Below are 13,806 nucleotides of genomic sequence, written 5' to 3'. Positions count from 1 at the left end.
TCTAAGTTCATCAAGAAGTGTAGCTTTATGAGGCGATCCTTCTCGATCTGAACCTGTGTCAAAACAAATGGCATTTACCGCTGATTCTAGTTTCATTCATGATTAAAAAGAAGTTTTCGCTGGTTCAAAGGTGGAACAAAATAGGTTCTGTTAGGTTCAGGTTAGAAAGTTTTCCAGACTATCTACTTAAAACCTTGAAGCACAAAGCAAATAATAAATAAAACTTATGAAAACGGGTAAACACTGTTTTACAAGACTCGAACCGACAACTACCGTGGACAAAGAAGCTCTCTTAGAGAAGCTTTGCCAAAAGTCATCAAAAGTTGAACTGTTTTGTAAACATTGTACATGCTCCGGTGTCCTGATGGTACCAGTTATGTTCCCTGAGTGACTGACATGTCCCTGTGAGTAGGGGGAGAGGTAAGGGGACCAGGCTAGACATTGCAGCCTACTTGTCTCTAAATTGAGAAGTAGCAATTGCCCCAATTAATTCTAGGATGGCTTGTTGACATGCCCGAGGGGCCTAACGGAAGTAAAGGGGGGCGTTCGTGCCAGTGTAGTGGTGTTGTAAGTGGGGGAGGACCCTTAGTGATTAGAGTAGAAAAGCGCGATCAGCCGTCGGGCAGAGGTGTCAACAAAGTCAAGAAAGAGACACCTGAGGGGCTCACACACCTGTCTGCAAGGTTGACGGGACGAGGGGTTGACCTGTCCACATTACTACTGTAGGCGGGGCGAAGCTTCAGTAGAGTGATCGTTCTCTTGTCGATCTTGGCTATTTGATTGGTTGGTGAGAGAGAGACGAATGACATCCATCGGTGTATGTAACGTGTGCATGCGCAAATTAAAATAATCCTGTTACTTATGTTGACGTGGGTAGTGCGGATTGAGGTTAACTCTCGCCCACGTGCCCGGTTCACCGCGGCCAGTTTTCACGCTTCAAATCCGAGGATACTACACCAGCATTCAACATTCAGAGTTCGCGTATTGTGACCGTCAGTACAGTGGGGATTACAAAAGAAATAGTGAGGATGCGGGATGCCTTCCTAAAGATTTGCTGATGACACAACTGCCAAGTTCCTCTGCCTCAATCAGGTGATCTTGGACAGATGTAAACAAGGGAGACAAGACTGTTCCTGGTACGTGGGGGTATAATGTGCAACCAAGAGATGAAAGAAAAAGTGATAAGTGTTTTAATGAATGATTGATAGAAGTGAGTGAGGATGATAGAGCTCACAGAGAAATTTCTGAGTTTCCGTAGGAGGTAAAGAAGCTGTTGGGTCTTACAGCGGATCATGACAGTGTTGATGTCACATGTTATCGAATGTTTGTTAATGAATGATTGATAGAAGTGAGTGAAGAGGAGAGAGCTCTGACTCTCTTGAAAGCATCATAATACTGATGAATGTCTCAGGCTTGTTGTTCTGAAAGTCGAAAATCATTTCCAACCCATGTTCAGGGACTGGAGAAGAATCTCATTCTAAATATTAAGAATTTGTAAGCAAAGAAATATATGATGATAATAATTTAAATTAAATGAATAAAGTTGCAACAAAATCACCGCAATGCAAAAAAGTGCAATAAATAAGTCAAATAAGGATTTACCTCTCTGCCAGTTCCCCAAGAAGCACGTGTAAAAAAAATAGGAAGTACAAAGCACTCTGAACTATAACATCAGAACTAAGATGATTCGCGTGCGAGAGTGAATGGTAGAGATAGACAGAGGTAAGAGCACTGGATAGCACTGGGACTACCCACCCCCCTAGACGAGTCTTTACATTGTATGTATTTGTATGTTTTTATGTTCATTAAATCTTTTCCTATACGTTAAATCACTAGACGAGTTTTATGTTCGGGGAACAACACGAGTAGGGCCCTGCTCGTGTGCTATGTGTGTGATCCTCCTGTGAGTATTGTACTTGTGGAGTACAATAGTTGTGGTTCTCCTGTAACTTATGTTGACGTGGGCAGTGAGGATTGAGTTTTACTCTTGCCCACTTTCCCGGGTCCCCGGGACCAGTATTCACGCTTTTGGTAAAACCTGAGGATACTACAATAGCATTCAACATTCAGAGTCCGCGTATTGCGACAGTCCGTAGAGTGGAGATTTCAAAAATAACAAAACAAAAACAAAAACAAAAAACAAAAACAAAAAAACAACAACAAACAAAACAAACAAAAAAACAAAACAACAAAAAAACAAAACAACAACAACAACAAAAAAAGAACAACAAAAAAAGAACAACAACAAAAAAAAACAAAACAGAGAGAACGCGAAATGCCTTACTAAAGTTTGCTGATGACAGAAGGCTTCCAAGTTCATCTTCCTGAATCCGGTGATCTTGGACAGATGTTATCAAGGGAGACAAGACTGTTCCTTTTGCCTGGGGGAAGGTTGTGGAACAAAGATGAAAGAAAAAGTGTTAAGTCTTTTAATGATCGATTGCTAAGTGAGGATGACAGAGCTCTGACTCTGTTCCACAATACTGATGGCTGTCTCAGGTTTGTTTTATTGAAAGTCGAAAATCATGTCCATAGTCTTTGAGGCATTCAAGACAAAACGGTGTTCATCACACCAGCGAGCAAAGTCAGGAAGAGCACTACTATAATCATGTTCACTATCACACAAAAGAGACAGCAAAGCAGAATAACCATCAAATTTTATGAGAAAGATTTTATCTTTAAAGCGTCTACAACTGTTAGTATACAGTATGAACAGTAGTGGAGACAAGAAGCAGCCTCGAGGGGAACCGTACGGGTGACAACAGGATGTGAGAGAAGACCGAACAGAAACTCAGTGCTGCCTGTTTGTTAAAAAGCCCAGGATCCAGAGAAATGGTGAGACAGATGGACGTCTGAATTTCTTACACTCAATACACATTAAAACCTAATTTATTGAGTTCATCAGTTGTACACAAGACCACGTGCCAAGCGGAGCATCTTCTCTGAGCGCCTGAGAGCTCAGTGGTCAGACTCTCGCCTCTCACTACTCCAGTGAGGACCATGAGGTCAGGTATTCAGATCCCTTTCCCTCCCCCCAAAAATTACACACACACACACAAAGAAAAACACGCGAGCGCACAAACAACTGAATGAGAGATACAGTAAGTGCGCCACTTCCATCATTTCAAACTTTGCTGTGGAAGAAAAAAACTTGAAGATTTGAATCTTTCTAGAACATAATATTACATTCCAAGAAAGTTTCAACTTATTAAAAATAATACTAGTTGTATACTTTGAGCATGCTTTCAGGCTAATTCTGCTTAATTTCAACTTTGCATTTTTACTTAATTGTGTCATTTTATAATGTTAAAAATGAGGCTTCATTTTCGTTTTCTGTTATTATTTTGTGTTTTTCTTTAAACTGTAGACAATTGTAAGAGTATGCAATTTTAGTCAATATTTCTCTTCAATTCTAGGTACCACACCCAGTGAACGTGCTTGATTATCCGCACCAAGAAAAATGTTTTTCCTTCATAATCGACCTCCTAGTAAGTAAATATACAGAAAATACTCGTAAACTGAGTACACCTACGGTAAAGAACTGTCGTACATCATTTACGATTAAATCCATCGTTAGCGAAAATGAAAATAGAAACTTTTCTCATTTTTTTAATTGAGATTTAATTTCAAAAAGGGTTAGAAAGTAGGAATAAATAAAATGACATTTGTTACAAAACTAAAAATTTGTAGAAAACTAATATTTTTATAACCATAGATTTTCTTGTTCTTCAGGGATTCGTCTCATTTGCATTTAGCAGTGTCCCATCATACTACTTAGCCTTTCTATAATTACAGTTGTCCTTGCATTTTCTTGATTTTCCGTATTTAATGTGCACCCCTCCCCTCTGTTTTATGAATATAAATTGAGAGTGGAGAGCAAGAACCGACATAACCATATCGATGTCCTGTTCTGAGTTTACAAGAGTTCTGTTCTAACCTGTCATGGCCAGCTGTCCATCAAAGTCTGTTCCTGTCACAAAGATCACATTTTGATTGCCGGCAATGACGAGCTGCAATGAGACCAACACGACATCAGCAATGATGTTGTCCCACTATGAACACATCACAACTTCTAATGTTCTACAAATTACTTGTTCAGACGACATCTTGCGTTCACAGATGTTGCAGAGAGCAGGGGACACAATGCAGTGTGTTTGCATCCCGTCTTTGTTCCTCATCGGGACTCCGACCAACATCCTCACCATGATCATCTTCTACCGTCAGGGTCTGGGGGACCGGATGAACCTCTGTCTCTTCTGTCTCGCCTTTGTTGACCTCATGTGCGTCACAACTCTGTTTACAATGAACTCTAGCTGCATCATAGGACTCTTCTTACCCAATCAGAAGCAGTTTTGGGGAAGAGTTCTCATTAAGAACTCGTTAAACTTCGTGAATGGGTTCTCGTATTCTACCGGTTGTCTGACGATGATAATCGCGATAGAGAGATGCGCGTGTGTCATGTTTCCTATGCACATAGCGACCTTCATGAAGACTAAAACAATGGCAGTCGTTCTAGCTACGGCAATGATGCTCACACAGCTTTTATGTGGTGTATATGCTGTAAAAGAAAAGGTATCTATTGTACAAGATGTCACTACTGGCAGATACCTTACCCTGCTCACCGTCACAGAGCTCTACCTCAGCAACAATATTTTTACATTTATCGAAAACATCGTTTTACCACTTATCTCCATTTTCACGTTCACGGTTGTGTTTCTGGCCACGGGGCTGACTGTTGTCCGTCTACGCGTTGCTTTAAACTGGAGGAAGTCCACAGCCAGGTAGGTACAGGTAGGTGTTCTCTTGTCATTCCGATCCTGGTTCTTCAAAGATTTACTGAAGGGAACACGTGACCAGTCATTGGCTCTAACCTATTGAAGAGTTAATCACATGCACAATCCACCTTTCAGTCAGCTTTTCAAATGAATCTTGAACAAAAATATATTGTCATTGCGTCCCACTTGTTCTCTGTGTTCGCAGCTCGTATCTAAAAGGTCAGGCGGTGCTGATAAAGATGCTGGTGGTGGTGTCCTGTATCTACATCCTCTGCGCAGCGCCTAACGTGGTCTTGGCTTTGACACGATTCGCGGTCCCAGATTTCCGCTCGGATAGTCGTTACTGTGACATCTTCTTCGCCACACATTTGATCGGTCATTCCATGGTCATGCTTAATTCGTCCATCAACTTTTTTGTCTACGTGAAACTGTCTTCCCGATTTCGTCGCCATCTTTACGCTATCTCTACGTGCAAAGGGCAGATAACAGGTTAAGACTAAACTCTTGTCAGATAATAATGTTAAAGTAGAGTTTTTAATATAAATACCGATAATAACGGGAAACTACCATTCGTTATCCCATTAGTGGATCGTAGCTTGTTGAATTTGTAATATTTCTATCGATAAGAAATTTCAATAACACGTCAGAAGTCTGTGTTTAGCAGCTGAATAAAATAAAAAAGGTGTAATTGATAAAAAGCCCATTTTAGTCATGACAATGGAAGAGTCAATGTTAACCTGCTGAAACTCGTTTACTTTGAAAAAGTACATGTCGTTGACTAAGATAAATGTAAAGCTGTGCATAAACAGAACCTTTATCACAACATGGCGGGTCTGCCAGGTTCATGTCGATGTTAACAATGATGATACAGCGATGTACCCAAGCGAAAGATTGTGCTGGAAAGACAGAAATCATAAGCCCAAAGTATTTTTTGCACTCACTCACCATTTGACGTCATTTTATGAATGTGACGTGTGCAATGTCAACTAACAATTTGACGTCATTTTATTAATGTGACGTGTGCAATGTCAACTAACAATTCGACGTCATTTTATTAATGTGACGTCTGCAGTTGTTTGTCACAAACCATTTGTGGAATGTTGAGATCAAATGTGGTCACGTGGACCCTGAGCACAGAATGCACGTGACCGTCCGTAAGTTGAAAGCGAGATCTCGGTTTTCTCTCTTTAGCACTGAAGATGTTTGTTTACACACGTAAGTACTCGCTAAAGTCGACATCATTCTCTCTCCTCGTTTTCGCAAATTTCGAAATGTTTTTGGCGATAGTCCGCCTAAAAGTCTGGAAAACCTTTTTCTCGAAAGAAATCCCGCAGCGATGTCCGGCATTGTGGCTCAATCAGTTCCAGGTGTAATCACTCGGCGCTGTGGAAACGTCAACTGAAAACAGATTTTTGAACAAACGAATGTCATCTTTTATATGGTGGAAATCTCAAAACCGTTCTTCAAAATTTTTACTCAGCTGCTTCAGAAGTTGTACCACAATAGTGTACTATTTTCGGCGTGAAAAAAATCTGCATTACGGGTGCTGCTACCCTCCATCGCGGGGCAAAACCATTTAAAACCGCCCTCAAGAAGTTCCGCCTTTAAATCTTTGCGACCCTTAGGTTGGGCACCAGACAGCTGTCACTTGTCTCTCCTAATATACAGGCTCACAGACAGCTGTGATATGTCTATCTCCATAGACAAACTGACACACAGCTGCAAATTATTTATCAAGAGTCATGTCTGCAGTGACAACAAATCCCACTTTCCGGACTGATGACACAAAAGTGATGTTGGTTTCGCCCACCTTGATGTGACTTGGTGAACAAGTAAGTGATGATGGATTTCTTCTTCTTTGACAAAGGAGGGCTTCCGTTTTATCATCGTTGACTTTAAGTTTGTTTGCTACCTTCCAGTCCTTGATGTCGCTGATACAGACTGGTGCTGGCAACAGAGTGAGACAGACGGTGGAGTGGAGTGTACAGCTGCGTATAATCAGCATATGATTGATGAGAAACCTTGTGAGACTGGATACAAGATGAAAGTGGTTCATATACAGAATAAACAGGTACTGAGCCTTGAGTACTAACCCACAAGAGAGTGGAAAAGGGAGAGATGTTTGACCATCAACAAACACAGTCTGGGTCCTATCAGTGAGACAGGTGTTGAACCCCGCTAGTGCAGGTCCAGAAATCACTGAGAGGGTGTGTAGTCTATGGAGGAGCATAGAGTGGTCCATAGTATCAAATGCAGCAGACAGGTCCAGTACAGTTAAGGCAGAAACATCACCACTGTCGAGGGCAGATAATATGTCAGTGGTCACTTTAGTTTCAGTGCTGTGGAAAGGTCTGTATGCTGACTGACATGGGGGATGAGCTGGTGCTCTTGTAAGTAGACCCACAGCTGTATCAAAACTACTTTCTCTATGATTTTTGAGAGAAAAGACAAGTTGGAAACTGGGCGATAATTGTTCAACACATTGACATCAAGCTTGGATTTTTATAGAAGTGGCCTCACCAGGGCATTTACTATGGATAAGCGCCCAAAGACCTTTTATTCTTGCTGTCGTGGAGCTTTCTTAAGTATAATTTTAATTACTAAATTTTAATCAGTAAAATAGACTAAGAGTAGTCTGATCTGTGACTTGTGTGAGGAAGTTTCAAATAACCTGCAAGTTCTTTGATGCTTTGTATCTTATGGAGTGGATGGAGTAGTTAGCATAGAATTACCCGGTATTAGTTGCGACAGACGATAGACAACTGTTTTCGGTAATTCAAGTTTGTTTCGGATTATGTGGTTGAAGACAGGTATCGGATAAATCCCATTAAACAGAGGGGAATGAGGCATGGAGCTGTGAGTTTATGAACTGCCTTTAGTTGACAGGTAATAGAAAAAGTTGTTTTTTAAAAAATCGGTTAAGCTTGGGGGTGATTAAAATGACTAAATTTAAGTCTCCACCCACAGCTGGTGTCGCATGTTGGCTGCACGAAATGTTGGGTGCTGACATACTGATATTAAATTTGTCCCTGCTTCGCTTTTCTTCTTACGATGAATGTGGTGGTGGTGGTGGTGGTGGTAATGATGAGGATATACGGGTATTTCTTCTCTGACATATGTGCACTGCTCTCTAATGTGATCTATTCGCCAGATAACAAGACATTTTTCAGTGCAACTGGCCGGTTCGGTTAATTAATCATCTGTGTAAAGAATATTGTTTCTTGCTAGTCAAGTGTAAATGCTTAATACTGGGTATTTACACACAGTAGTACACATTTCAGACTAATAAAAGACTGCTTTTATATAGTCAATTGTGCTTCTTTGATTTATTAGATATGACAAATAATATTAAAAAAACAGTACTGATGAGACAGGCAGGACTTCACCAGCTACTGGAGATATTTACAGGAAAAGAAAGAGAAATTTGCAAGAAAATTGGTGTGTCACTGTAAGAATTTGATATGATATTAAGTTGTCGAAATGAAATGAAAACATACTGAGATGTCTATATTTGCATGCAGATGATCAAATTTTTCATTGGATTAGCATGTATGCTGTAGTTTTAGTGGAAGTCTGTCAAACTAAGAAAAATACAGTAAAATGAGTTTAACATTTTGCTTTACCATTGGCTTCCACAACTCTGTAGCAGGTCTGTCAAGTGTGATGATGGCATGTCTCAATCCTCAAAAGGAAATCACTTTTACTAATTATTGTTTGAAGTTTATCTGAGAGATGCTAGGCAGTTATCTGATTTCTGTATGAAACAAAGTAGATGTATTAATTTTAGGTTTCACTATCACCAAACATTCGATGTTAAGTTCAAACTGTGTATCCAATGATGAAGCTACAAACAATAATGAATGATGGAGAATGACAATCCTCTGTGCATTATAAATACCGACAAAACACTGCACACATTTGTATCCTCATATTTCGTACAAGGATAATTTTACAGTATTGACTGATGTGGATTTTGATACTGATGAAAACTAACAAAAATGGAATAACGTTTTACAATCTTTCTAGATGTTAAAGTGTTTTGTTACAAATAAATATACTCTTTGATTTTATTTGTTTTCCTGCCTGCTAAGGATGTTCGTTGCTTATGTGTGCTGTGCAAGGAAACTAGTTATCTTCTTCTTGTCTCTAAGTTTGTTTCTGCACATGTTTATCAATATTTTATTTACCTATTTTGATTCCGCGGTGCCACACCCAGTAGAGTTGCTAAACAATATCCAACGAAATTCTTTTTTGGTTCACTACAGCACAAAAAATAAACACGCTAAATAGTAAAGTTATATATTTTTTATTTCTAACATTTATTTCGATTTATATTTTTAAGACCATGAAAATTTAAAAAAAATTATAATAATTGGTCTCGTGTGTCTGGAAAGTAACATTGGAATATTAAGTCTCATTAACAAATTTGAAAACTTCAAAACCTTTTTAAAAAAAACTAAAGAACAAAAGAACTTTCTTATTTTTAGGTCTAATAACGATTACAAAAAATAATAATATAACTGCTTCTCTAATGACTTGTCTTAGATCATTACCTGTTCCTTCCATGCTATTATCCCCCCTCCTCCCTTCATAAGCGGATATAAATAGAGAGCGAAGGGAGAGAACTGGGTTACGGTCAGCTGATGGCGTCTCCGTTCTGCTTCGTGTAACCTGGTCAACCAACCATCACCATCTTCAGCCTGCCTTGCTGCAATCCCAGAAACGATGAATTTCAATAGTTCAAACATAACTACACAATATGAAAGTCCGACACTTGAAATAAATGTCTGCTCTGACAGCATCAGGCGTCTGCAGGTCCTGCAACGGGTGGGGGACACACTGCAGTGTGGCTTTATACCTTCTCTCTTCCTCATCGGAACCCCGGCCAACATCCTCAGCATGATCGTCTTCTATCGTCAAGGACTGCGAGATCGGATGAATCTCTGTCTCTTCTGTCTCGCCTTCACTGACCTCATGTACGTCACAGCTCTATTTATTATGTATTCTAGCTGTGTAATAGGAATTGTTTTTCCAGATCATAAGAACTATTTAGGGCGCATTTTCGTCAAATATTCCTTAAATTTCGTGAATGGGTTCTCGTATTCCTCCAGCTGTCTGTCAATGATAATCGCAACTGAAAGATGCGTGTGTGTGATGTTTCCCCTGCACATGACAACTTTCATCCAAACTAAGACAATGGCGGTTGTCTTGGTAACGGCGATGGTCCTGACACAGGTCTTGTGTGGTGTGTACGCCCTGAAGGAGAAGATATTGACTGTGTTAGACTCCGCAACAGGCAAATACCTTCAGTTCTAGTTGTTACAGAGCTCTACCTGAGCCAAAACATTTTTAAAGTGATCGAAAACATAGTTTTACCAATTATCTCCTTGTTTACTTCTACTGCTGTGTTCGTAGCCACGGCGATAACAGTTGTCAGACTGCACAGTGCTTTGAGCTGGAGGAAGTATACAGCAAGGTAGGTACACAGGTATGAACATCGTTTGGCTTGCGTCTTCTGAATAGTAAAAAAAAAACGTTAAGAAAGACTAATTATGTAATAGAAGAAATACCTCCATTAAAAACTGAATCATTTCTTAATAGTTTCTCTGTCTGCTATGCTGACAGTTCATATCTAAAAGGTCAAGCAATGTTGATACGGATGCTGGTGGTGGTGTCCTGCATCTACATCCTCTGCACGGCTCCTAACGTGGCCTTGGCGTTGACACGATTCACTGTCCCAGAATTCCGCACGGACGGTGGCTACTGCAGCATCTTCTTTGCCACACATCTCATCGGCTTTGTTACCGTGATGCTTCACTCGTCCATCAACTTCTTCGTCTACCTCGTCATGTCGTCTCGTTTTCGTCGTCACCTGAGCCTCATGTGTCTCCATGCAAAGACTCGCATGGTGTCGAGGTCTCTTCTAGTCACACCCAGCAGCATGGACCACAAAGAACCTCAGGCAATCTCAGAATTAACATAAAATTAGTGTAGGAAAAATAATTTAAATTATAGCTTAAATTTTAAACTATTTTATAATATGAAGCGCTTGATAATTTATGCTGGTGTAAGAATTGCTTAATTCATGGGAGGTGTTTGTAAAGAAGACTAAAAACAGCAACCCTTTGATTTCCACATTCAGGAAGAACTAAAACTTTGTCGGACAGAAAATCTGTCAGGCAGTTTTGTTAACTAAGATTTTATCTCAATTAACTTAAAAATTTTGCGTAAAACATAAGTTTTACATTTTCTACATTGTCAAAGAATCCTTTCGAGAAATATTCATTATTTCAATATTAAGACAACGATCGACTAGTGAGTTATCTGTGATTATATGTAAATACATTCTTCACTCAGTAAAGGCCTAGTGGGAAGTAATTAATTACTGGTTTCACTTTTTAAGGACAAAAAATGTTAATTAGACCTTATTTAAGAACGATATCCTGACTTTTGACCTTTGTGCGAAGTCGGCCTCATGACGTAGCATGACATGACGTAGACCGGCGCACAGTGTATTTGCATCACGTGACCCCGCATGTCCAGGCTCTAGTGGCGATGGTGACGCAATAGACTCTGTGGACCGTGAAGTTCTCTGCTAACCTCTGGCGCCAGCGATCTTGTAAACAATCTCCTCCTCGTGCTGCTGTTTGTCTATCACTTCGATGGCATACTTCATACCTCCGTACCTGGGGATCGTCTGCTAGGGAAGCATAAAGCAATAATAGCAGCGGGACTTCAGTGTTTGTCATATATATATATCTTCAGGGGTTTTAAAAAGAGAGTAAATGACTAGTTAAAGTACTTTGTCAAATAACCCCGATCATCAATCCAACTATAGTCAGTGTATTGATGCATCCTGTTTCTCTCTTTCTCTGTATACACACACACACAGAGGGAGATAGAGGGGGTGGGGTTAGTCAAAGTTATGTTTACGCTAATGGTTTACGGTAGAACTAATCGAAAACACGAAATCTTACCACAGCAATACGCCCATGCAATAAAAGTACAAACAAACAAAAATCACGATTCTTCTGTTCTACGTCATATGTCATGTGATCGATGTATTTCAATAAATCCCATATAAGAAAGAAGAATAGTTGAAAATTATCACAAGTTCTAATAACAAGTATACACAATACGAACTTTTTACACAATGTAACAATCTCAATACTCGTTATCGTCGAAATTGTTTTTCGAAACAACTGTCAAATGGTGGTTGGAGAACGCGAACTACTGGACATACCTTTTCCTATGTCGACTATTCGTGATTTGCCTACCAGAAGTTTCTGTAAAAATTAATTATAGTTTTAGCTAAAATACCCGTCCTCAGCCATCTTGGCGCTAGTTAGCAAAGACCATTGATGGCATCCATGATAGATGTCACCCAACCAACAATGCAGCTCACAGGACTTAATTAAAGAGTTGCAAACTGCTGGTTAATTATCGTGCATAAAATTTAAAAAGTAAGCTATTAAAATATTATTCCTATGAGTAACAAAGTGGTTAGAAAACTAGTGCTCAGCGTGGAGACAGCCTAATAGGTTCAATAATCTGCGTAATGCAGTGTACTTTATGAACTATTGAATGGCTTCCTAAATTCTTACAGCTTGGATAACATAACAAGGAAAGGGAGGGAGATGAGAACACTTAGTAAAAAATATTACCTATTTTTTTTTTTGTAATTATGAACAGAAATAATACACACAGAAATTAAGGTCAGTCCAGGTCACTTAGTGAGCTCAACCTCTCTGTCATTCGCTACTGACCTTCATATCAAGGTAGTCTTCCTTAGAGAAGAGCTTGAAGGCTTGAAGACGCTTAGAGTATTGGGTTAACATCTTCTAACAACTGTCATTCTTATCAGGCACGCTTGAACAATAAATTCTCCGCCATTTAATGATAATGATTTCCCTGCACTGGGGCCCCAGAGAGAGAGAGAACTTACCAAAATGAAGAGGCGGTCAAAGAAGTATTCCCACACCACGGACTTCACTATCTGGCTCCACTCACAACATTTAACATTCTGACCACCCTGCCACCCACACTCTCACCCACCCACACACACAAGGACACAATGCAGGGAAAGTCCATTAAGGTTTGCAGAGCATGATGTCGATACCTTCATATATACAGATATACAAACAATGTCGTGTATGAACGGGTGCAAGTGCCGTCACACCAGGATATTTTTACATGCACGCATATTTATCTGCAAACTGTTTTCATGCCTTTTATCTTATTTGCACATGTTGTATGACAATTGTTCTCGAAATTTCTCAAAGTGTGTACTCGTGAGTTTGGGTCTCCTTGCGGGTGGCTGGGTGCCTCGGTCTCACGTTGACATTTTGTATCCTTCACCTTAAAATGTAGACACAGTGTTAGTAAATGGAAGAAAAATTAATTTAATTTACGTGTTCCGGTAGGTTAAAATAGTGCCACACCTATATATATATATCTTATTTTTGTCAAATATATTTCAACACACACACACGCACGCACATACACCCTATCTCCGCAACTACATACACGTTGACTTTCACGCACGCACACACACACATTCATTCTCATTTTTATTTAGCAAAACACACACACACACACACACACACACACACACACACACACACACACACACACACACACACACACACACACACACACACACACACACAAAGCGATAAAGAAAGTTCAGATATTCAAAGATTTAAAAGAGGGTTACACATGTTTGCTCAAATTTTTATCTCTCTTTGCTTTGAGAAATAAAGATATGATTAAATGTTGTCGACTTGAAACTCAGTCCCGCCTTAAGAATTCTTTTCGAGCTGTTTACTCCGATTATTGGCGGCTGTTTTTACAATCAATAAACCACAAGATAGTTTAATTCTATTGGTTTTTTTCTCTCAGTATTTCTGGTCGAGAAAGTGGATAAAAGGAGGACGAGTGTTCACAGGCAAACGAAAAATCCGTGGCCGACATGTGGTCTTGATATTTTTTCTTGACACGCGTGCTTGTAGTATTGTAGTGTCAGTTGTAC

General features: G+C 39.7%; 1 protein-coding gene across 1 annotated transcript; it reads left to right on the top strand.

The window, feature by feature from the left end:
- The first annotated feature begins 3,931 nt into the window (after window positions 1-3,931).
- On the top strand, window positions 3,932-5,471 carry LOC112570859. Its single transcript, XM_025249531.1, has one exon. The coding sequence runs from the start codon at window positions 4,003-4,005 to the stop codon at window positions 4,783-4,785; it is 783 nt and encodes a 260-aa protein (XP_025105316.1). The 5' UTR covers window positions 3,932-4,002; the 3' UTR covers window positions 4,786-5,471.
- Window positions 5,472-13,806: the final 8,335 nt, after the last annotated feature.

Source organism: Pomacea canaliculata, linkage group LG8 (assembly GCF_003073045.1).
Source record: "Pomacea canaliculata isolate SZHN2017 linkage group LG8, ASM307304v1, whole genome shotgun sequence".
Lineage (NCBI taxonomy): Eukaryota > Metazoa > Mollusca > Gastropoda > Architaenioglossa > Ampullariidae > Pomacea > Pomacea canaliculata.
This window is presented reverse-complemented; position numbering and strand designations above follow the sequence as displayed.